The sequence below is a fragment of the Saccostrea cucullata genome, unplaced genomic scaffold, assembly GCF_032062105.1.
Source record: "Saccostrea cucullata isolate Sc308-1 unplaced genomic scaffold, CSIRO_AGI_Scuc_v1 ctg7522, whole genome shotgun sequence".
In the NCBI taxonomy this organism is placed as follows: domain Eukaryota; kingdom Metazoa; phylum Mollusca; class Bivalvia; order Ostreida; family Ostreidae; genus Saccostrea; species Saccostrea cuccullata.
Genome location: NW_026927799.1, coordinates 6,659 through 30,408, shown reverse-complemented (window position 1 = coordinate 30,408; position 23,750 = coordinate 6,659). Strand labels below are relative to the sequence as shown.

The 23,750-nt window shown below is 31.7% G+C and overlaps 3 protein-coding genes across 3 annotated transcripts; all 3 read left to right on the top strand.

The window, feature by feature from the left end:
• Window positions 1-7,567: 7,567 nt before the first annotated feature.
• Window positions 7,568-10,624, top strand: LOC134275523 (uncharacterized). The gene is made up of 3 exons (XM_062757805.1): window positions 7,568-7,597; window positions 8,224-8,349; window positions 10,209-10,624. Exons 2-3 carry the CDS (start codon window positions 8,259-8,261, stop codon window positions 10,622-10,624), a joined length of 507 nt encoding a protein of 168 aa, XP_062613789.1. The 5' UTR covers window positions 7,568-7,597; window positions 8,224-8,258.
• A 4,135-nt stretch (window positions 10,625-14,759) lies between these two features.
• Window positions 14,760-18,540, top strand: LOC134275522 (uncharacterized). The gene is made up of 4 exons (XM_062757803.1): window positions 14,760-15,211; window positions 15,343-15,413; window positions 15,616-15,750; window positions 18,030-18,540. Exons 1-4 carry the CDS (start codon window positions 15,138-15,140, stop codon window positions 18,518-18,520), a joined length of 771 nt encoding a protein of 256 aa, XP_062613787.1. The 5' UTR covers window positions 14,760-15,137; the 3' UTR covers window positions 18,521-18,540.
• A 326-nt stretch (window positions 18,541-18,866) lies between these two features.
• LOC134275524 (uncharacterized) lies at window positions 18,867-22,495 on the top strand. The gene is made up of 4 exons (XM_062757806.1): window positions 18,867-18,881; window positions 19,856-19,913; window positions 20,089-20,223; window positions 22,074-22,495. Exons 1-4 carry the CDS (start codon window positions 18,867-18,869, stop codon window positions 22,493-22,495), a joined length of 630 nt encoding a protein of 209 aa, XP_062613790.1.
• The last annotated feature ends 1,255 nt before the right edge of the window (window positions 22,496-23,750 follow it).

Here is a 23,750-nt window from a genome sequence, read left to right as displayed (position 1 = left end):
TGGAAGATATTAAAATATCCAATGATTTTAAAAACAATTCCCTTAATCAATTATCACACACTTGGTGGGAAATTTAAGATATTGTGTAAATCTAACAAGGACAAAAGTAAAGTACAAACATGTACAAAGCAGTGAAATCACATATAGAAGATGATCATTGAATTGAGGATTCAAACAAATAGCTGCTACTCAATATTGCACATAATAATCAATTAAATGCAAAACATATCCAACGATTCAATTAAATATATTTTATTTTTTTGGAGGGGCAAACAAATATTTGATTTCATGCACTTAAATCGATTGAAGAACAAGGAAAATGTATTAAATATTTGTAGCAGTGAAACCATCAGTGTAATGTCCAAATCACTAGAGCTTGATTGATCCGGCAGCTGTTCAATGACCAACATTTTCATGTAGTAAGTCTTAAAAATCCTGTTCATGGAACATTATGAAACAAATATTTCATACATTGTTTTATCAAGAAAATAGAAACTTCAGAAACCTTTCCAATCCTTTTTCACAATGCAAAATCTTAAAAGAAATGCTTTAGTTCATAGTTCCTTGTAAGAGTTGCTACATGAAGTAACAAGTTACAGTTTCATTAAGCCGTTTTATAATAGCTGAAACATATGCAGTCATGTAACTGCATAGTAAATTTTAATACGTCTGTGTACTTAAGAGAAAAAGATTATTTTCTTTATCGTTACGATGGGTTTTGGGGAAAAAAATTTAATTGTTTTGTCAAAACAATATACTTAAACATTGTATAGCTCATACTTGTAAAAAAGACAACAATATTATATTAATTCATATATCTACAAGTAAAGATTAAATCTTTATTATTTTAAATAATGAAACATGAAAGGGATTAATGTTTTTAAAAATTGTAGGGTTAATGAATGAAAAATAAATCTATCCCTAGTAAGTTATTGTTCAAATATAATATGTTTAGGTCTTTTAGACAGTTATATTTTTATGATAGACCAAGAGAAGACAAAGGTTAGCAGTGCCATTGTTAGACTTATTAGGTTGCATGTGCTTTTGATTGAAGATTCATTATTGAAATCATTGAGATGATTCCCGTCAGTACGGTATAATTTATGGATTATACATATACATGTACTTTTATCGAGTTGAACAAATTGAAGTGGTGTATGTTACAAGTAAAAAGTTCATACCATAAAAAGTGTTAATGAATCCCAGGATTAAAATCTACAGTTATGCATACAAATTATAGAATACAAAACCAAAGCTTATTGTTTAACCACTTAAGTGTTTTTTTCTGGTTACAAAGACATTAAGATGTTCAAATGTTTATACCTACTTTAATCAAATATATATGTTAAAGTCTAGAACATTTTTTTTCATTCAAAAACATTTTGCGAATTTATATAATTTTAACAATGAAGTTGATCGAATGTTTGTTCAGACATACATATAAAAACCATTGATTAAGGACAGATGATACTTAAGAAATAAATAACAAGTTTATAAACTTCAATGGGAATTGAAGTGGGTCGGTCACGTGATCAAATCCTCCCCTTTGGGTGTTCTATATCTTGTGCTACATTCGAGAAATTTTCATCGTTTCTAGAGTGGCTGGTACGCAAGCGAGCTACATCTAGAGAAGTTCTACGCTATTTAGACGATTTCTTGTTCGGGGGTCATACGGCAGACGAGTGTCAAATGATAGTGGATAATTTCATACAGGTCTGCCAAGAATTAGGGGTCCCAATAGCATGTGAAAAAAGCGAGGGTCCACAGGAAGTCATTACTTTTCTTGGGCTAGAAATTGATACTCAAAAAATGCAGGTCAGGTTGCCGGAAGAAAAAGTGAATGAAATCAGCATGATTATTGCAGGCATATTGAAGAAACCGAAAACTAACTTGAAAACCATGCAATCTCTATTAGGTTATCTAAATGTTGCCTGCAGAGCAATTCCTCCTGGTGGCACTTTCTGCAGGCGGCTGTCAAATGCAACGCGTGGTTTGTCTCAACCCTATCACCATTTAAGAGTAACAAAAGAGATAAAAGCGGTTTTACTTGTATGGCTGGAATTTTGTGACAAATGTAACGGTTTTGTAGTATTTCAAGAAAAGTTTTAGGTATCTAACATAGATTTAGAACTTTTTACAGATAGCTCGGCGCGTCGAGGAAACGGTTTGGGAATTTATTTTAGGGGTGCATAGACCTACGGTGTATGGCCAGAGTTTTGGTTCAATAAGGGTTATACTAAGGATATCACTGTGTTGGAATTTTTTCCCTTGCTTGTTTCAGTATTTTTATGGGGGGAAAGCTGCGCAACAAAAAAGTTTTATTTAGATCTGATAATCAGTCAGTGGTACAAATTGTAAATTCGATGACATCAAAATCAGAATTAGTAATGATCATGTTGCGAAAATTCGTTCTAAAACGCTTGCAGTTGAACATTTCATTTAAATCGCAGCACGTCTCGGGTGTTCAGACTCATTGACGGACAGTTTGTCACGTTTACAATTTCAGCGATTTCACAAGTTGGCTCCGGACGCAGACAGTCAGCCGACACCATTTCCAGGGGCACTTTGGACTATTTTCGAGACGAAATCACTCGATTGTTAGATGCAAGCATTTCAGCAAATACCAGGGCTGTATACTTACAAGCTTTAAAGAATTTTAAAGATTTTAGAATATTGACAAAACTACCTGATAAATGGCCAGTCCCTTCAAACTATATTCTGTTATATATAGCATATCATTCAGGCAAGGGCTCAGCAGCATCAACAGTTTCATCTTATATTTCGGGTATTAGCTATGTACATAAACTGAGACAATGGACCGACCCGGCAGATTTATTCATAGTTAGGAAATCTTTAGAAGGGTTGCGACGATTAAATAAAACAAAAGACCACAGAGCAACTAATTCGGAAGAGCTTCTTGCTAAAATCTGTAGCGCTCTAAATCAAGTGTGTTATTCGGAATATGAAACATTCTTGTTTAGATCAGTTTTTACCTTGGCCTTTTACGGCCTATTTAGGGTAGGTGAATTAGTGTATACCTCGGAGCATTGTGCCCATGTACCCTTAACTATTAAGGATATAAAATTTTGTATGTCAAAGAGCGTTCCTAGCGTCTCTATCTCTGTAAGATTCTCTAAAACTGATCAAACAGGAAAAGGTATCAATATTTTGTTACCATCTATTCGCCAAAGAAAAATTTGCCCAGTAAATAACTAAAAATTTCTTGCAGTGAGAACACGTGTGGAGGGTTCATTATTCGTGCATAGCAATAAATTCCCGGTAACTAGATATCAGTTTAACGCAGTCCTGAGAAAAACCCTGTCGAAAATTAATCACCAGAATTCTGCTTACAAATCACATTCTTTTAGAATTGGAGGTGCAACGTGTCTTGCATTAAAAGGGGTATCAAATGACAAAATCCAATTATTGGGACGCTGGAAATCAAGCGCATTACTTAAGTATATTAGAATAGATATGATGTGAGATTTGTAGATGAGTTGTATTTACCATATTATTTATTGCTTCTTTAGAACACCTTGTATGAATTGTGGGATCTTCAATTGTTTACTAGGCATGTAGATGGGCGGTTACGAATCTGACTACTAACTTACGCTTGGAAAATTTAGGCGTTCAGGTAACCTGGATTGGCAAAAGGGGCATGAAATGGGGGGAGCTCATTGACTCTATCGAGCAAAAGTTAACTAAATGTCCTCCTCCTGCATATTTAATTATCCACCTGGGGGGGGGGATGATATCACATCAATTAAGAGCGAGGTATTATGTACCAGAATAGAGCACGACATATGTTTAATGGCAAACAGATTACCAAGTTGCAAAATGATATGGTCTGATATACTTCCGCGCAGAAAATGGATAGGGGGTCGTGACATATGTTCCGTCGAACGGAAGCGAAAAAGAGTTAATAGTAGCTGCTCGTAGGGCGGTCGCATCAGTAAACGGCAGAGTTATTAATCACCCTGATATAGAGTTTTTGGAGGAGGGGCTTTACCGCGCTGACGGAGTCCATATGTCTGACGTGGGAAATGCAATTATAACAAACATTTTTCAATCAGCCATTGAAGCTTTTATCTCCTCTTTAATTTTATGTGTTGGGTGGCAGAGATGTATAGACATCTCTGAGTGGCGGATATGTCTGACAAGCAGAGACATTTGTCATCATTATATTAATTATTGTTTATGTATGATTATCTATTTTACGTGATTGGTAGAGCATGTTGTGGCTCGCTAAGGCTACCCTAGGAGCAAATACAAGCTTGCTATGGAGTGCACTAGGAGCTTGTGTGAGGGATCTGTTCGGTATAACAGTAACCTCGTACCCCGTTCGATATAACGGGTGGTTATTTTGCCCTACTCGGTATAGTGGGCTTACCTGTTCGGTATAACAGGTAGTAGCCTCGCTAAGGAATCCCCTAGGAGGCAATTACACATCCCAGCTGACTCGCTAAGGGGTACCCTAGGAGTCGATTTATAAATATTGTTACGCCTTGCTATGGATTACCCTAGAAGGAGAGGTGCCATAATGCCCGTTATCGATTTAGGTGTGTGGCACCCAATGATTGTTAAATGCTTGTCGGACATTTGTCATTGAAACAATTATTAAAGCTGTGGCCTTTATCATCCAAGAAACATGTTTTGTTATTTTTTCGGAAAATATTCTATTAACTTGATATGTATTTTAACAAAAAGTAATGGCTAACGTTGTAACATTGTAAGGAATGAACCGATATTACGTTGCTACTCAAAACATTGAAAATACTCAAGGATGTACATTTTCAAAGAAAAATTGATTTAAATGATGATATACATGCCATAATAATGATGATTTTTATACATGCATAATAGGCGAAAAAGTGTCATTCTCTATGTTAAAAATTATATTATTATATTCTATACTATTTGTTATTATTCTTATGTTTATTTTATGGGCGATTTTATAATCTAAAATAAAATAATGCTGAATCATCGGTGTATGTTTTTCATAAACTTTCGTCTCATCTTGATTGCATATGGATTGCTAAAAGCAATTGGAAACCAATCATCAGTATTATTCTAACGTGTTTCTCACTCTAGCGTTTATCCTTATCTCACGTCAAACTCTAAAATGACTCGCTAATCATATTCCTTGCCTAAACTTTTTCCATATATTTTTTTCTTAACAAGATCAATTCACATATGTTTTTTTTATCTTACTTTATGCTCACTTCTCTATGGCACCTTGTCCCGTCTCTGATATTTTGGAGGTTCCTGTTTTCTCTGCTCCTATTATTGTATTGTTTTATGGATTTGTGAACTTGAATTCTGTTCATTATCTCCCTATTTTTCATATAATTGAATGGAGATGGCATTATGATACATCTTTTCTTAATCTGAACAATTTAGTGATCAAGAAGGATATGGAAATAACGAACAGTATTCAATCTCAACGTCCATTAAACAATATACAAAAATAAGAGCAGAGCAAACACGGACCTCCGAAACATCAGAGGTGGGATCAGGTGCCATGAAGGAGTGAGCATCCCCTGCCGACCGGTCACACCCGCTGTGTGCTCGTTGTCATGATCAGGAAATAACCGAAAAATCGTCGTCAATTCAGTGTATAAATAATGGACTAACAATTGGTATGAAAAACGTCAGTCAGCATATGACTCAATGATAAATTGTACTTTCTGACAAAGTCATTGTATTGACCATAGAATTTACGAAATGATGACTTTAAAGGAATATGTATTAAAACATATATATGGGTTAAAAGATATGAACACTCAACTAAATGAAAGGGATATATTTCGGAGGGGAAATCTGACCTTATCAAACTGACATCAAAAAATGATTTCGGAAATATGTCAATAAAGTTTGCAGCAAACACAAATCGTGCAATATATCAATAAAATTATTCTATATTTAACAATTGAGGGATATATTGAAGGGCTATTCAATGTGCAGACAGAACGGAAACAAGGAAATGTGTGTCATTACAGTTTAGGTGCTGGTATTTATTGTTGTTATTATTAGAGGATATTTAAGAGCTATGCCCATTTCAAGGAATCGTTCATATTCTTGTTGTCGAATAGGGAAGAATAAGGGAGATATCGATATAGCAACTGTTTATGAATAGAATATATTTTTGGAGAAAAGTAACATTATTGAAGATAAAAAGTCCATTATACTATACAAGATTGGAGCAGAAAAAACTCGGACCTCTAAACATTAGAACTGCGATTAAGTGCCACGGAGAAATGAGCATCCCCTGCCGACCAGTCACACTAGGCATGATCATAATAATAATTTCAAATACATTGCTGTTTTTTTTTCTAATTATAAGGCATTTTGAAACTATTTTTGTTAGAATTTAAAAAAAAACTTCCTTTGAAGCTTTTGAAAATTATTTTACTGTAACAAAATAAATATTTATAAAAGCATTTAAAACTTCAATTTTACAAATTTCGAATCAGCTATTCTTTTAAAATACGTCCAAGATTTATTAGTCTATGATGGAATTTTGTTAAGATTTTACATGAGCAAATAATAAGTCAGGTCTTCAAAACTTATATAAACCATTTAATCAAAGCTTTCAATCATATAAACTGTGCTAAATTATCGAAACAATTCGATTCTTTTTGGGAACTTTTGGTCTAGGTCAAATCTGTAAAAATATATAGGTAAATATGTTTATGAACATTTAGATATTAGCATTGTTCGACAGTAACCCGTTAATCGGGTAATACATGTAGTTGACACTGCTTATCATTTATTTAGTAAAATATGACCAGAGTAAGATTTTGTCTCTGGTTTTCTTGGCAGGTCTAGACCTAATTGCAGTGTACAAAAAAAAAACAAGGAACATGTACAGTGATATGTGGTTTAGACGGGATACAATCTGAATGTGAATACATCTCTTAAGGAAGTAAAGTAGATTATTATAGCCCTTAAAGAATCAATTGAATCACACTATCTATATTAAAATGACTAAGTCACATGAAAAGGCACACCCTCGTAGTATATAAAGTTCAATTTAATATCTGTGAAAGGTAAATGGGATGTAAACATGAAAATGTGTCTAATAATGTACATTTTATTTTCTTTAACATTTTTCTATCATATTGGAGCTGCCAAAGGAGGTTGCAACCCGTATGTATTCGATTATTTATAAAACAGTATTGTAAATGCTCAGTGGTTTTATCAATAATATTTGCATTTTCGGAATATAAATGTATATTTATTCTCCACTTAAAAAGAAGTTGGTTATACAATGGTTTGGGTATCCATCAATCTGTCCGTCCTTCGGTCAATCTACTCGTCCCTTTGTCCCTCTGTCCCTCCGTCTGTATTCTCTATGCCTATATTGATTTTTCTGTAATAATCAAGTGGGGAGGCGAGGTATCATTTTGTAGACTCAGTGAGCACTACTGCGACTACTCTTTTTTCTACTGTTTTTAAAAGCATTAGTCTGTAAGCCAAAAGAGTCACTGATACATGCCATAATACTATTTGTTTCAATTTCGATATTTGTATACATATTGAAGATGAATTTTAATTTAGAGATTTTTCTTTGAGGAAATTTCACATGAATGCAAAGGTACGTAGAAGATATAAAAAGAGTCAAAATATGTTAATACAAAAGGAAACGCAATGTAGTTAATTTTCTTTCAAAATATCCTCCAAAACGAATTCAAGTTAAATGTATTAACGTCTAATATACGGCTATTTGCTTGCATATTTCACCAAGAAAGAATAAAGAACCACTTGTTTTGTTGTTTATAATTATATCCTCTATAATTATTCATTTAGTTTAGTGTTTTTATTTCGTGATTAATCGATAAAAAAACACCTTTTTAACCTTCGAATGTTTTGTGATTCCGAGCCTTAGCCAAGAAGGACAACTCTTTAATTTATAATTTAATTTGAAAAGTCTTTAAATGAAGCTTGAAAATTAAATATTTTCATGCAACAATTTTCATTATATGTCTCTCAATGTGCTTCAAGGTTCTTTGCAAAGCTCCATAAATCACTTCTAACTTTATATCATGTTAAAAAAACATTGGTATCTAAAAATGCTTTTACGGGATAAAAATTTCTACTTTTAATTAGACCTTTCTGATAAGTTCAAAGTTTTTGGAGTTTGCACAGACGAGAAAATAAAACTTCAACTCTCATCAGTTACCAATATACATGTATCTGACTTTAATTCTTCTTTATTCAAAGAATGTCGTCCGGGGTATATCGGCTTAAACTGTTCCATGGCATGTCGGTATCCAGGGTATGGCAAATATTGTCAGGAACAATGTAACTGTTCACAGGAGTTCTGTGACATATCAACAGGGAGTCTCGGTAAGTTACTCTAACACAGATATTCAAATTGTAAAATATAGTTGTATACGATAATTCAAATACGAGGGACGTTCAATAAATTATGACCGTTCACGGTAGCTAAGTCGGTAGAGCGCTCGCTTCGTGATCGGGAGGTCATGAGTTCGTATTTCAGCCGCGACTGAACTAAGTCAATAAAAAATGGGTAGCAACCGTTCCTTCGCCATGCGCTCGGCATTTTGAAGTTTAAGTTACGGGTCCTTCGGATGAGACCCCGTGTCAACGACAGGTGTTGGCACGATAAAGATCCCTCTCTGCTCGATGGCACTGAGTGCCGAGTAAAGGTCAAAATTTGAACCCCTCCACCGGCACACGGGGACGTCTCCATATGAGTGAAATATTTTCGAGGGGGACGTTAAACAATAAACAATCAATCAATCAATAGATAATGTCATCGGTGCTCGGAAAGAAACAAAAAACGCTTTTTGATGATTTAGACCTAATGATTAAACTAAAATATTCGCTTGTAATTAAAACACATGTCCGTAACATTTTTATCATTTTTTAGTTGATGTTAGAACACATTTTTGAGTATAAATATTACCCTTAGAATACTGGAATATGGCAGATCCTATGATTTCCTGTACTTATTTTTTTCTTTCTAAAAGGTGTTTTTCAAGTTTGGGAAATAAAACAAGTCAAAGGTTGAAAGTGTTATCCAATGTTGTTAGTGTGACAAAAAATTGACTTTCTTTATAACCTCGGGAACCCTTAACTGAAATTTAATGTAGTAGATTCCTCATTTTTGCTCCTTCCTCTCATAAACCTTTCATTTTTTGCAAAGATTTTGCTTTTTAGACTCTTTCAGAAATTGAAATTACTCTACCAATAAGAATTTAAACAACAAGACCACTAATATTATAGAAAATAGCATAAAAATCTGTTTGTGTGCTCTTTCTTTTCTTTGCTCTTTTCAGGCCTTTGCTGTTTTGTCAAGTGTATCAGAGGGTTTAAAGAAAGATGTATTCAAGTTTTATTATCTGTTTTAATTTCAGACAAAAGTGGATAAGTACACTTTTTAAATTTTTTTTTAAATAACTGGCTAGATATTCCTACACGTTGTCGTTTCACCCATTTTTCAAAATATTTGGTGAGCTTTGAGTATTAAACTTTTTTACTATCAAATGTTTCTTTGTAACAGTGTGAACTACCCCCAGAATGACGTCCATCAAATTTGCTATGTGCCTTAAAGTCGATCAAACATACTCAGTGATAATTTGTTGAATTTTTGCAAATATACATCGGTTGTTGAATGTCCAAGGTCGGGACCCATTTTTGATGTCCAATTTATCATTCTTGTTCATTGAAATACACCTGCTCATGCGTGTATAAAACAGACATTGGTTGCTGTAAATTTCAAATATTTCAGTTTATATATCTTTAGGATTCTGAAGAAGTTTTAAGGCAGTTTTAAAGGAGCGTTTTATTTCACTCTAGTTTACTGATTCTTGACTATTCATTTTAAATGCAGTGTCTTGACTAGCCTTTGTTTTCCAGCTTCTGTTATCAACTCTTTAAAGATTCAATAATTAGAGAAACTCAAGCTTAATGGCTATCTATGTTTCTATGTTTGATGTCATCGAGCTGATGACAATATTCATTGAACGTCCCTCGTATTATTTTAGTAGGGTATATCAGATAATTGTCAGTTATCTTAATTTTTCGTCAAAATGAATGAAAAAGTCAGGTGAAATTAATACAATGATTGTTTGTTTCTTTTACGCCCTGGATATCAAAGAGGTTTTAGTGCAATCCTTTATAAACAAAAAAATGTATACATGTACAGACCAAAAATTTATTTTTCTATGATATGTATGCAGGCCTGAATCTCAATTCACCCAATGATGAAAAGGTGTTCCAAGAAAAAAACTCTACAAAATCTAGGGATGAGAACGAAAATTTAAATATGGAGTTACAGTTAACACCAATTCTGATCGGTATTATAGCTTTTCTGGCATTTTGGCTATTCGCTATTGGGGGAAGAATGATCTGGAAAAAGGTTCATCAGGCCAACCCCAAGATCGTTCAAAGACAACAACGGGAGATTCAAGGTCTTGAGAGGAAATTGAATAAGTCAAAGGAAAATGAAGAAGCAAAGGAAAACTTTTACGAGGATATTGATGGGCTGAAAGTAGGAGATGACAGGAAAGACATTTCTTCCTCTGAAAATAATTACTTCGACAAGTTGGATTTCTTTGAAAAAGAAAAATCTGACAATCCAGAAATGAATCATTAATTCAAAATGTCACTTGTCCAAAAAAAGTGTATAAGGATAGTTGTAAGCAGATAACTTAATAAAAAAAAAAATTAAAAATAAAAAAGCTGAAGAATGCAAGTGCAATAAAACATTTGTGGAAGTGTATATTTCAGATTGACTGTTTTTCTCTTAATTAGAATAAATGTAGGTATTTAATTTAAAATAAGTATAAAGTGAAATAACAAGTGCATTTAAATGAGAGAATATATCATTTTGTTAAAGTTTATCATTACACGTCAGGTTTTCAATTAAGTTTAGTATCAATCAGCATAACTTACAGCTGTTGTGTTATACATAAAGCATGTCATCATAAAGCTCGAACCTGATTTAAGAAAAAGTTATTTCCTTTACTATTGTATTTTTTTTAATTGACGTGCATAGATAATAGCAAGGTTAAAACCATAGTTACATATTTTGGTCACAACTTATTTTTGCTAGATATACATTAAATTTGTCTCTTTCTTGCGACATCATTTTCCAGACTGGAGATAACTGCTCTGTCTTTAGGAATACTTATAAACGCAAGAATGATATTTTCTTGTGCATATCCTTTCGAATAGCGTTATAAGGAAAAATAGTCATGATGAACAAAAAAATATTTTCAGTACACGAAAAAAAGTGTTGGTTTTCATCTACTTTCCACTTCAAATTTTAAAAAAAATACCATCTACTTATATAAATCCTAGTACAATGAACATTATGTTAAGTGTCCGCCAAAGTCAGGATGTAAAAGTTAAGAACAAACTTTTTTTTAGAACTTCACAATAGGATTGGTGTAACATGCTCTATGAAATAAGAAAGGCATGTAAAGACCCCCCCCCCCCAATTAAAATACTTCTCACTGTGTAAACCTTTTTCAGACAAAGCAATGTCTTTTGTGTTATGAGTAATTCATTTTCATCGTTTACAGTCTTAAATAATGAGAAATATTGATGTTTACTTAAAATACTTTTCTTTTCAAAATTAGAATTAGTTTATAAAGAAATGTCATGCTTACACTATTTTTAAAAGGTGATATGCTGATATACTCATATATATGTGTACGCCAAATTTCGATTTCTTCTTTTTTTATATATTATATTTTTTTTTCATGGATTCTAAATGTTAATGCATATGCATAAGTAAAATGAACTTCAATGATTTGCAGTAATTAAAGTTAATCAATGGCAAGTGAATGGTTCTCTTGTTTAATGTTAATGAAATAGAAGGTGGTTTCATAAAAAGCTAAAGGATATACATTTTTTCAAGCGTACGACTGATAGATAGAATTAAGAAAATAAGGAGTATCACTTCCTCCTTAAACAGTTATTTGGAGTATATAAAGTCAGTATTGTGTGTGTGGGTTTTTTATTGGTATTTTTGTTGATTATGTCCTTTACGAAACGGAAGTGACACAATAAGCATAGGAATCAATATCGAATGCTGTCTTGATTGCTGGATATGTTCTTTGCAACGATATGCTTAGCTTTGCGTGACTTTTTTGCTTATTTAGTTTCTGTTTGTTAATGTCATGTTAAATAAGGCTGTCTCTTTTAAATTGTGAATTTCATGACCCCAGGGTCATGCGTTTTAGAGCTTGGGGCTAGGGCTAGGGTGGGACTATATACACTATATACAGGTATTGAAAATGGACTATTTCTTTGAAAATCTTTTTTTTTTTCGCTCCTGGGTATTTAATTAACGAACCAACTGCATAATTACTTTTTAAAAAGGCTACGTCACCCAAAATTGTGAATCTATGGGTCCAGGGTAAGGGTTTTAGTGTTACAGTGGCTGGAACGTTATTGTTGACAAACCAATCGTGTAGAATCGTTCGTGTATCGTGAGTGATCGTTCGTTTAACGTGATAGATCGTTCGTGTATCAGACTCAATCGTGTGCGTTTTTAATCGTGCGAGATCGTGCGTTTAGAATCATGTAAATTTCGTTTTGTAAGTTTTTATCGGAATGTTATTTCTAAAATAAGTATTTCCCTTGTTTGTTTTTCTTAATTAATTAAATAAAATCAAAATAAAATGAAAAAGCGCAATTTACATAATAGAATACAGAACGAACTAATTATCGCTCGTAAACAAGCAATATAGTAAGTCGTACAATATTAAGTTCTCGTCAAATAGCGCGATTAATATTGTGATAAACCGTACTTAGATCTCTTACGCCTTTCTGAAAAATCTGATTTAATTATTATTTATTTCTTATTGTGGTCAAGATAATCTTGAAATCAATTCATTGAAAATAAATATTTTTTTTACAAACAAATAAACATTTCTCAATGCTACCATTGCTACATTGTATAGTTAGTCGACAAATATACATGCACACGGCATGATTTTCGGGAGTTTTGATTATCTGTGTTTATCTCTTGAGATTATTTGAAACTACTAAATTTAAATTTCTGCAAATAAAAAAGTTGAATAATTGGCTTGTTTATCAGACATAAATGGAATAAATGGAAACATAAGGATAAAATTTGTAATTATAAATTAAGTCATTTAATGCTGCCATATTTGTTTAATCGTATCTCCCTTTCTGCATATCATGATATCCAATTCAATCAAATTATACGACCCACATGCATGTATATCGTCTAATCTAATAGAACGAACAAAATCCGTTTTCTTTGATCGGAGAATTACTTTAGAAATAATTATTTTTAATCTGAAATATTCAGTCTTGCATATATTTTGTTACAGAAATATCATTCTCCGTTTTTTTTCAAAGTCTATGAAATAATATTAATAATTCCTTGAAATCTTAATTAAGTATTAAGCTTTATTTCGTTTTGAAAATATTAATTCCTAAATATTTTGAACAATTTTGAGTGAAGAAACGTGCGTTTGCGTTAACAATCGTGCAAGATCGTGTAACGTGTAGAATCGTGAACGTGAAAGTCCGTTCGTGTAACAGGTTTAATCGTGCGTTAATCGTGCGGAATCGTTCGTGTAACGTGATCGTTCGTGTAAGTTGTCAACAATAACGTTCCAGCCACTGTAGGACATGGCTATATTGCTTATATAGTGAAACTGTATAAATTCTTTGAAAATTTTCACCCCTGCTCCTGGGTATTAAACCAAAAGATGATGTACATAGTTATGATGCAAAAGGATGCCTCTTCCAAATTTGTGAATTTTAGGGTCTCAAGATCAGGGGTTCTGATGATAAAGTGGGACTCTAATGATTAAATAGTAAACATGCATGATTTTTTCCCTTTGCTCCTGGTATTATGCCTATAATCAAAGTTCGTGTTCTTGTTGAAGAAATGCTCTTTTCCAAAATACTTTATTTCAGGTGCCCTGGGTCATGCGTACGGGGGTAGGGGTTACATCATGTGGAAATAAATTATTGCTTTGAAGTTTTCTATTTGGTATTAATGAACCATTTATGATGAAATAAAACTTTTGATAAAATTTCCAAAATGGTTTATGTAAGGTTGGGTGCAAAACTTGTTATAATGTGGGAATGCATTTTCTCTTTGTTACTCTGATCTACATTTAGGTATTAGGTAACAAAAGTTAGCATGGCAATGATAAGCAATGGTGCTTCTTTTGAACTTAAGAATTTCGTGGCCTCTTGTTAAAAACACGAACCAAATTCAATTGTTGAAAAGTTGTTACATAATAATCAGGTGACCTGTAAGGCCCATCGTTCTCCTGTTACCAATTTAAAAGCCAGATTGTATATTCATATATAGAAATAAAACAGGCGATTTAATTTAGAATTCAGAAATACTCTGTAAACAGACTTAAAAGAATATCCTCAATTATATGCTTTGACGAAAATTTTCTTTGATCAACTATCATTGTCTCATTATACAGTTAATAATGCATGTTATTTTTAAGTACATGTAAAATCAAATGGCAACTAGATTTTAAAAAGTTTTATCAAATATATGCACATTTACAATAAAGTGCAATGTGTTGTTTTTTATTTTTATTGAGACGAAAAAAGGAATAGATTCATTGAATTCGAAATCTAGCAAAAGACGATTTCATTAGTATCCGGTAAACAAAATCAACTGACAACTAAATATATGCATGTATATATAAAGTATATCTATAATAAAAAGTCTCAGACTTGTCCTAGCAGAAGAGATATATATTTAGGACTTGTGTCTCCTGGTACGGACAGAATTACGAATAAGGAAACGAAAAATCCCTGAAGGTTTGAGACTAAAGCAATAACACAACTAGTTAAAAAAATAATGTAAACCAACATGAATGCTTGTATTTTTTAATTAATACTGTTTGTGACTTAATGCAAAATGTTACACAGATATACAGAGTAAAAAGAAATAACTAAATTACAGTGTATGTGCACCATGACAATGGTAAATATGTTGCATTCAATAATTTGGCATTCTCTATTTCCTTTTATGACTATTCCGTTTAATTTCCCTTATACAAACACAGTTATCTGACACGTTTCCTCGATCAATCTAATTATAAAGTAATAAAAAATATCAATTTTAACAAATATTTACTGCCAATCACACAATGGAAGCCTTTGGTGTAAAATATTGTATTGTTTTCAATGCGACGATTCAGATAATCTCTGCAAATTGTCTGAAGTAAGTATATAACCATAATAACTATTGACATTATTGATATTTTGCATTGTAAAAGCTAAATTATAAAAAATTAAATTTCAATTATTATGTTTATTTTTAATAAAAAAAATAAATTAAATCTTATTCTATAGAAGAAGAGACGAAGATGGAAATTGCACATGCTCTGGGTATTTTTACGATAAGATTTCCGATGAATGCAAAGGTAATAATTTGAGATATTTTAAATATAGTGTTGAAGAGTTGCAAATCTTAACCAAAAGAAAAGAAATAAAGGTAACTTTCAATTGTTTTAATTTTTTTTTCATATAGTAACTCATGTTTCAAAACATGTTTAATAATAAACCAATTTTTTTGTTGGGATTCTTGAAACACTTTTGACAAGATTTTATTTTCATTCGTTTTAGAGTGTCCTTCTGGATACATAGGTCAGGATTGCAAGATTATGTGTCGTTACCCTGGGTATGGGGAACAATGTCAACAAGAATGCGATTGCAATGCAGAATACTGCAACTTTCGGATTGGTTGCATAAACTCTATTGGTAAACTTCTTCAAATTCAATGAATGCATACACATACAGTACATTAGTTCATGATCATGCTCAAAGATAATGAACCGAAGGCTCATGTCATCATTTTCAAATGTATGTGGTTTTTTTTTTCTTTTCACATTGTAATCCTTCATCTAAAAAACCAATGGCCTGGGCCACTGCAAAATATTCTAGGAAAAAAATATTCCAAGATTAACAGAATTCAACTTTGTTCAAATGAAGGGCAAATCTCTCTTTTTAGGGGAGATAGTTAGAAATAATAAAGACTTGGATATGCAATTTTAAAATTCTTCATAAAAATCACTGGGCTGAAAGATGGAAATCATATGAACATTTTCTGTGGTAGTGTAGATTTATGTTTTTTCTTTAAATTATTACCTTCTGCGGAGATGTACCCCTAAAAGGTTATCCAGATCAAAGTGTTTCTTAGAAGAACATGTGAAAAAATAAAACTCTTTTTTTTTCCATAGAGCAGATTAATTCCAACACATGTTTGTATAAGGCTTTTTAGATAGTGTGCATGCTATTGTGGTTTTGATCAAAATATTCCCCACAAGTAATTAAGGCAAGGCTACTATGGGCGATGGAAATGTAATTGGAATAAACTCAAGAATCTTTGAAAAATGTCTTTTTGTTCTAACAGTAATATTTGTTTTGGAAGCATTTATTTTATCAGCCAATCTAAATTCACATTTATTAAAATCCTTACCCCTTGGGTATGATTGAACCATGGTAGGTAATCAAATTTTAAACAGTAATATGTAGGGGAAAATCATGAAGGAAAAACATAAGGTTGCATCTTCAGATTCTAGTTTATGTAAATCAATACACCTGATGGTATGGTAGGGCTTCAATATATTATATTTATAAGATTATATAATGGAAAAAGAACGAGTGCACTTATGGGCCCCGGTAAAATGTGAAAAAATAAACATTCATATTTAGCAAAATGTTTCATCCCAAATCATTAATTGATATCTAAACCATAAGATTCAACAAATTCTACCGCTGAAATTTACGAATATACAAAGATCAAAACCATAGAATGTGGCAGGGGTCAGCCGACATTTGTGATTTTCTATAGTAAATCGAGAACGGTCATTCATTTTAAAGCTTTTGTTTACTATGAACCTAACTTTGTACAAACTTGTGCGAATGACAAAAGAGACGCATAATACATTCATAAAACTTGTGTGAAAGTAGGAAATTTGTACACGATTAGGCTGGTAGTTAAAATATTAAAAATGTACAAAAAGTACAATGTTTTTCCTATAGCAAGTGAGAGGTATTTACCTGTATGACCCATGTTGAACTCAATAGTGGCATAAATTATTTAAAATACTTTTGGTCACGTGAGTTCTACCCAGGTAAACATTCCTCAAAGGTGCTCACTGTATAACATCGGCAGTTTTTTTTTATCATTTAGTCAGTCTCGCCGCTTAGAAATATTTGTATGTATTTATATTTAAGATTACGTTAGGGTAAAGAGAGTTTAGCGCCATTCATAAAAGTGTCAGACATTTTTAACATTTATACAAGACAACGAAACAGGTATTGAAAGCCACCTGAACACTCCTTTTAGATTTCAAATTAAATGAAACTTTTATTGTATATATTTTTTTCAAATGCAAGAGTACCAATTTCTTAGTTTGATTATTATGGCTTCAGGCAACTACACAACTTCTTTCAATTTTTTTTTTTAAAAGTTAAATTCCACAAACGCGCCTGAGTATGATCCACCATCAGATTGTTCAAGAGTCGATTTAAATATCTATTCGCCTTGATTTTTACATAAACAAAACTAAAAGAAGGTTCGGTACAACTTTTCCGGATTTGTAGGGTGTCCATAGGCATTTAAAAATATTCAATTTTTTCAAATCCATGCTGATTAAGGTAATGCTTATCGTGCTTTTTAATTAGAAATACCTATTAGTATCTAACTATTTCCAAAAGAGAACGATTTGGTAATATATTCTAAAGTAAAATGGCACATAAAAAGGGCCCATTAAGCATTGCTTAAGTGCAATTGTCCTTTTATGACGAACAAAAAGTTACACAGGTGATTACATGTATTATGGTCCATGGGCCTTTTGTTAAAATTAATCTTCAGTTCGAAATTGAACACGCAAAATATACCCCACATAATTTTGTGCTCTATTTTGAATTCGGCTTTATATTTGAAACCTTTTATGGCATAGCAAAAATATTAACTAATCCCTCTAAATGTCAACTTTGAATACATATAACAATTCTGTACTTTTTCTTTGCAGAGAATTCGACCAATTACAATGAGGAAAACTTGTCATCTGGGTCTGTTACTGTTACGGAACGTACAACTATAATAACAGTAGTAACTATCATAGTTTTAGCGTTAATATTTCCTTTATTTTTATTTTTTTCAAAACTTCTTCTCATTCGTCGAAAAACTAGGCGTACTGCAGCACAAGCAGATACTTCTGCTTCCTTTGAAGAAAATAACTTGCATAATGTGGTGGACGAATTTCCATTAGGGGTAGGCCCTCAGAATCACGCAATGGAAGATGTTAATCCTATAAATGAAGATCTGCAAATGATTGAGGACGAAAATCCAACACGATTTGAAAGAAACATGGAGAAAAAGAAAACAAATACTTTGAAAAAGAATGCTGAAGTTACCAACATAAGAGAGACAGAAAATATATATACTTTAGCATTTGCATCCTTTGGAAGTGTGATGATGAAAATGTCGGTTCATGATTATTCCCCACTTCAATTCAACTAATTTACTTATGTTCTTTTAAACCCAATGTACATTTAATAAATGCTTATCAAAGAACATGCACTGTGTTACATCCTAAATTAATCTAACTGCATTCATTGAGATAAGCATTGTATTGTAAGAAACATATAAAGAATCGTTTTATTCCTGGTTGCATGTTTTTTTCTGCTTGCAAATAATGCGAAAAAAATGAGAAACACTCATTCACAAATATTATAGGTGTAAGTAGATCCTATATGCAGTCGCAGGACCCAGTCTGACGTAGAATTTGTTTCAAGATAGCACCTACAATATGAATTTGTTTTGAAAATTTGATATTTGACATCTAGACTCATGCTTTTCTTTTATAATGTTAACGATCTATGTATGTGTGATGATAATAATAAATATATTTTCAAAACATATAAAATACACGATAATATAAGTATTAACACCCAATGTATAAACTAAAGGTCATAGATCGACGCTGCTCTACACTTATCATTATTGTTATGCATAGAGAAAAGCATTTTCATAAAATAAAAGGTAGTGTTAAGGCATGTGAGGACGTCAGTAATAGGCTGACATCGTTTTTCTCCGTCAGTTTTTGTCACTGTTTCAATAATTTCCCTTTTTTAAAGTAATAGTTTCATCATTTGCATAATATGTCATTTAATTTATATAAAAACAACATATTGAATGTATTTTGATTTTATGTTATAGTTATGTCTTGTTCAATTACGAAAATTATAATTTCAATCCGAAAATCATTTTTGACATTTTAACTCTAGGTCATATAATCTATTTGCAACCTTCAAAGACCGCATTTTTGCACCAAAAAAAAAATCAGACAACCAAAAAACAAATCTTTTGCAATACATTAATTCTCAAAAAAGACGTTCAAGCATCAATGATGATTCAAAAAGATTGGGAAAAGGAAAAAAAATTAAGTTTAAATTCCTCAATAGAGGGAAATAAACACGCTAAGATTAAATGTTTTTTTTTATATTTAAATAATTATTATTTGAATTTGTATTTTTGACGTAAAAGCATACTGTATGTTGTTTTAATTTTCTATGTATGGACATATATAAATACCTTCTTCTGTCATGATTCCATCTACAAGGACGTAAAAATGCATTTCAAAATGTTTGCCAGACATAGATCGATCAATATTTCTCGAATAAAACCGTTTATCATTATAAATGTTGCCTTTCTATCCATCGTAAAGGGCTGCCAAATGTGAGTACCTTAGGAAAAGATATATGTTTTTCAAAGAAAAAAAAAACGGTGTAAACAATAAGTGTAATTTTCATTTTTTTAATTTCGAGAAATTGTTTGTTTAACAGTGGGAATTAGGAAGAGACTTGCTCATGTGGTGGGTATTTTTTCGACGAGAAAGAAAATGTGTGCAAAGGTATTTTTTTTAGAATGCAAATAATTTATCCTTTATTTAAAACCAATACTTTTATCATTATTCATACACTGATTTTTTTTACTTAATATGTAAAAATAAAAATACTTCACTCGGGACCTAAATTATCATAACTACTTCTTTGTGTAATTAGGTTGTGTTTCCTCTGTATTTTCAGAATGTCCCCCAGGTTATTTTGGAAGAAATTGCTTACATAGGTGTCGGTACCCGGGATATGGAAAATTTTGTCAAAATGTATGCTTTTGTAACAAAGAATATTGCGATTATCGGAGTGGTTGTGTCAACACCAGAGGTAAATTCCTTATATGTGTTATACTGATCTGCGTTAGATTTCATGGATTCAATTATGTATTTACAATATCAAACATGAAGTTTAATAAAGTTGTCATCTAAACACAAGTACAATGCGGCATTTAAATTAGACATTTATATCAAAGTTATTCAGACTGTTTTGTATTCACTGCTTAATATTTTGAAATCATACTTATAAAGAATAAACGAACAATGATATGTCACAAAAAACTGAAACTTAAGGGGACTTCCCATTCCATGTTGCTAAAAATCCTTATAATAATACATATTGGAATTGTGTTCCTATTATGGTTTATTTTAACAAGAATGATGATAATTCATCGAAAAGCAAAGGATGTCTTGAATATTGTTGACATTATTAATGCTTATTTCTATCTTATATCCAATAATTAACATTGAATCTCTTTTATGATTAATTAACTTGGCTACTACTAAATTTAATGTCATATTGTATTTTAAAAGGATCAGTTTAATGCGTCATATGCTGAAGTTTTACAGATATGTTTTTTTATAAACATTTAAAATATTTTTTTGACGGTGATTTTTAAATTTTTAAAAAGAACCAACATAAACCTTGTTACTTTCCATAGTAAACTTAAGCTGTGCAAAAAATAGAATTTGAATTAAGTTTGAAAAGATAACATTAGATGCTTTTGCTTAGCTCAATGAAAAAAAAAAACTCTCACTGGCTAAACAGGGAAGTGTTTCAAATTATATTGTTTCATATCAAAGGCACTTTAACATAGATAAGGTATACTCTGGTGGCCCTTAAGCTAATGGCCATCCTTCTTTAAAAAGCTCCTGAAGTTATATAATCCTTTGCTTTTGATTTTTTATTTAACAAATAATATTCATGTGTGTTTCATTTTCGTTGTTTTCAAGGTATGAAACGACAGACACATTCATGTCTACCAGGAAATGCGATTTTTCACATACATTATTACTGAACAATTCATCAACCACGAAATCAAATTCCCATGAACCAATATATTTTTCTTAAACCACGAAAATTCGACTCCACCTTTTTTTTTGTTTGAAAGAGATTAATTACAATCTCAGAATTCTCCATGAGCTGTTTTACTGTGTTGATCCTAACACAGTAAAAATTTCTCCGACACTGTAAGGATTCAAATTTTATGCGTGCGAAACAGTAATTTTTTTCCGACACAGTAACATCATTGATAATCAGAAAATCCACAAAAATAAAATCTCTAACTGAAACTTTAATCATACGATTCTACCGTCTTTCAATTCTGCAAGGTAGATTACTTGCTTAGGGCTTCATCTTGCATATTAATCAGTTATCTCCAAAACCCTCACCTAACCTGACGCATGACGGAACAAAAATAAATAATTTGTTTTCACACTTACATGTAACGGTCAATTGGAAGTTGTAAAAATACATTGTATTTTTTTTTTAAATATATAAAAATGTCATATCTTTAGAGCTACGGCTCTAGAATTATGTTGGCACTGTACGTCAAACATCGTACCGAAATCATATATTTGATGTCATAAATTGTTTCAAAATTCTAAGAACTCTTAAAGTATTTTACTATTCTAAAGTTTCTTTTTATACGGTAATTCGATAAAGAAAACTGACAAAAAATCACGGCAACGTTACTTTCAAAAATGGTATGTAGGTTGACTGTATCCACCAGAATTTCTCTGCTTTTCAGAACATGTGTTTTACTTTTGTCAATATGTACGACCATATTTTTTTATGTTACAATTAGTGATTTTTTGGTGTAAACCCTGCAACACAGTAAAATTTCAAACGATGGAGAATCCTGACAATTTTTACTAATAATTTACTTTTCAATGATATAGATTTCAATCATAATTTACAAAATCAAGAAGTGATGCTCCAAGAAAATAAATCCACTGACTCAAACGAGGAGAACGAAAATTTGATTACGGCGTCCCAGTTAACACCAATTCTCATCGGTGTCATACCTTTCTTGGGATTCGTGATGTCTGCTTTTGTTGGACGAATAATCTGGAAAAAGGTTAATCCTAAGATCGTTCAAAGATCGGAGGAGGCTCAAATTGAGAGAAAGTTGAATAGAACCATAGAAAATGAAGACACAAAGGAACACTTTTACGAATCTATTGATGGGTGGAAGACAGGTGAAAGTAGGAGAGACATTTTCCCTTCAGAAAATAATTACATCAACAGGCTCAATTTCTTTACTAAAGGAAATAAGCCCGAAAATCGAGAATCGAATCACTTCTACGATGCTTTGAAATGACGAAACGCTGTCTAAAATGTTATATGTTTTGACTGTTTGAAAAAAGTGTATAACTTTTAGAATGATAATCAGATGTCTTAATTAAAAATGAGGAAAGAATGAAGTCACTTTAAAATTACTTGTGGATGTATATATTTCAAATTCACGTTTCTTTTCTTTTCTTTTTTTAAGAAAGAGTCCGTAGTAATATTATATTTTCAATTTTTATCCTCTCTTTCTCTCTATCTCCCTCTCTCTCATAAAGAAAATAAAAATAAAGAAATTTCTTAACAGTGTGGTTCCTTTTAGTGGGAATTAAATCGAAGGCCCAATCGTTAGCATTGCTTGGCAAAAGTCTGACCTATTTATCATCGTCTTCAATGAGATGTATGGGAAATATTATTTCAAATATCCATTTGATTGTTGATTACATATATGTCTTTTCCGAAAATGATGTGACACAATTTGCATCGGGATCGACGTCAAATGCTGCCCTGATTGATAGATATGCTCTTTGCAATGGGATACTCCGGTTTGCTGTTACTTTGTTTTTATGGGTTCTACATGAATTTTATGAAAAGAAATGACTCCTTTCAAATAAATGCACAAAAATTTAAAAAGAATATAAGCATATACAATACAATACAGTGCGGTTTTTATTTGGAACTTAATGAAAAATGTTTATAAGATCAAACTCGATAATCCAGCAAAATATAATCATTGTATATTATATATTAGGCATTGTGTTATTCCTGAGACGGCTAGCATTAAGGACAAAGAACATCAATATATCAATGAAGTTTAGAGACTAAAACAATATCACAAAGACTTGATCATGAAAAAACAATGTACGTATACATGTATTTTACCAATTTTAAATTAAAAACACGTATGCTGTAATGCAGAACATTACACATGTTTATAAACAAATTTGATGTGCTATTTTGTTGGCTTTAAAAACATATCATTTTCAATCTACGATATTTCTGTTATTTAAAGAGATATGACGAAATTTTCTGGCTTGTCAATGCATTATCATGTCACAAAATGCGTCAATTTCCTCTTATTCAGAAAAAGTTTACAAAATCTGCCAATTTTTAAAGCTATTTTTCGATATTTTTTATAGAGCGCAAACTCTCATCTTTGATAAATTTAAAAATGATAGAACTATTTCTGAGGATAAAAAGACATTTTTAATTTTTTTTTTATCAGAGAGTGCACTCATATGATTTTTTTTTCATTGAAAGTCCTTAAATATTCCTAATTACCTTAAAAT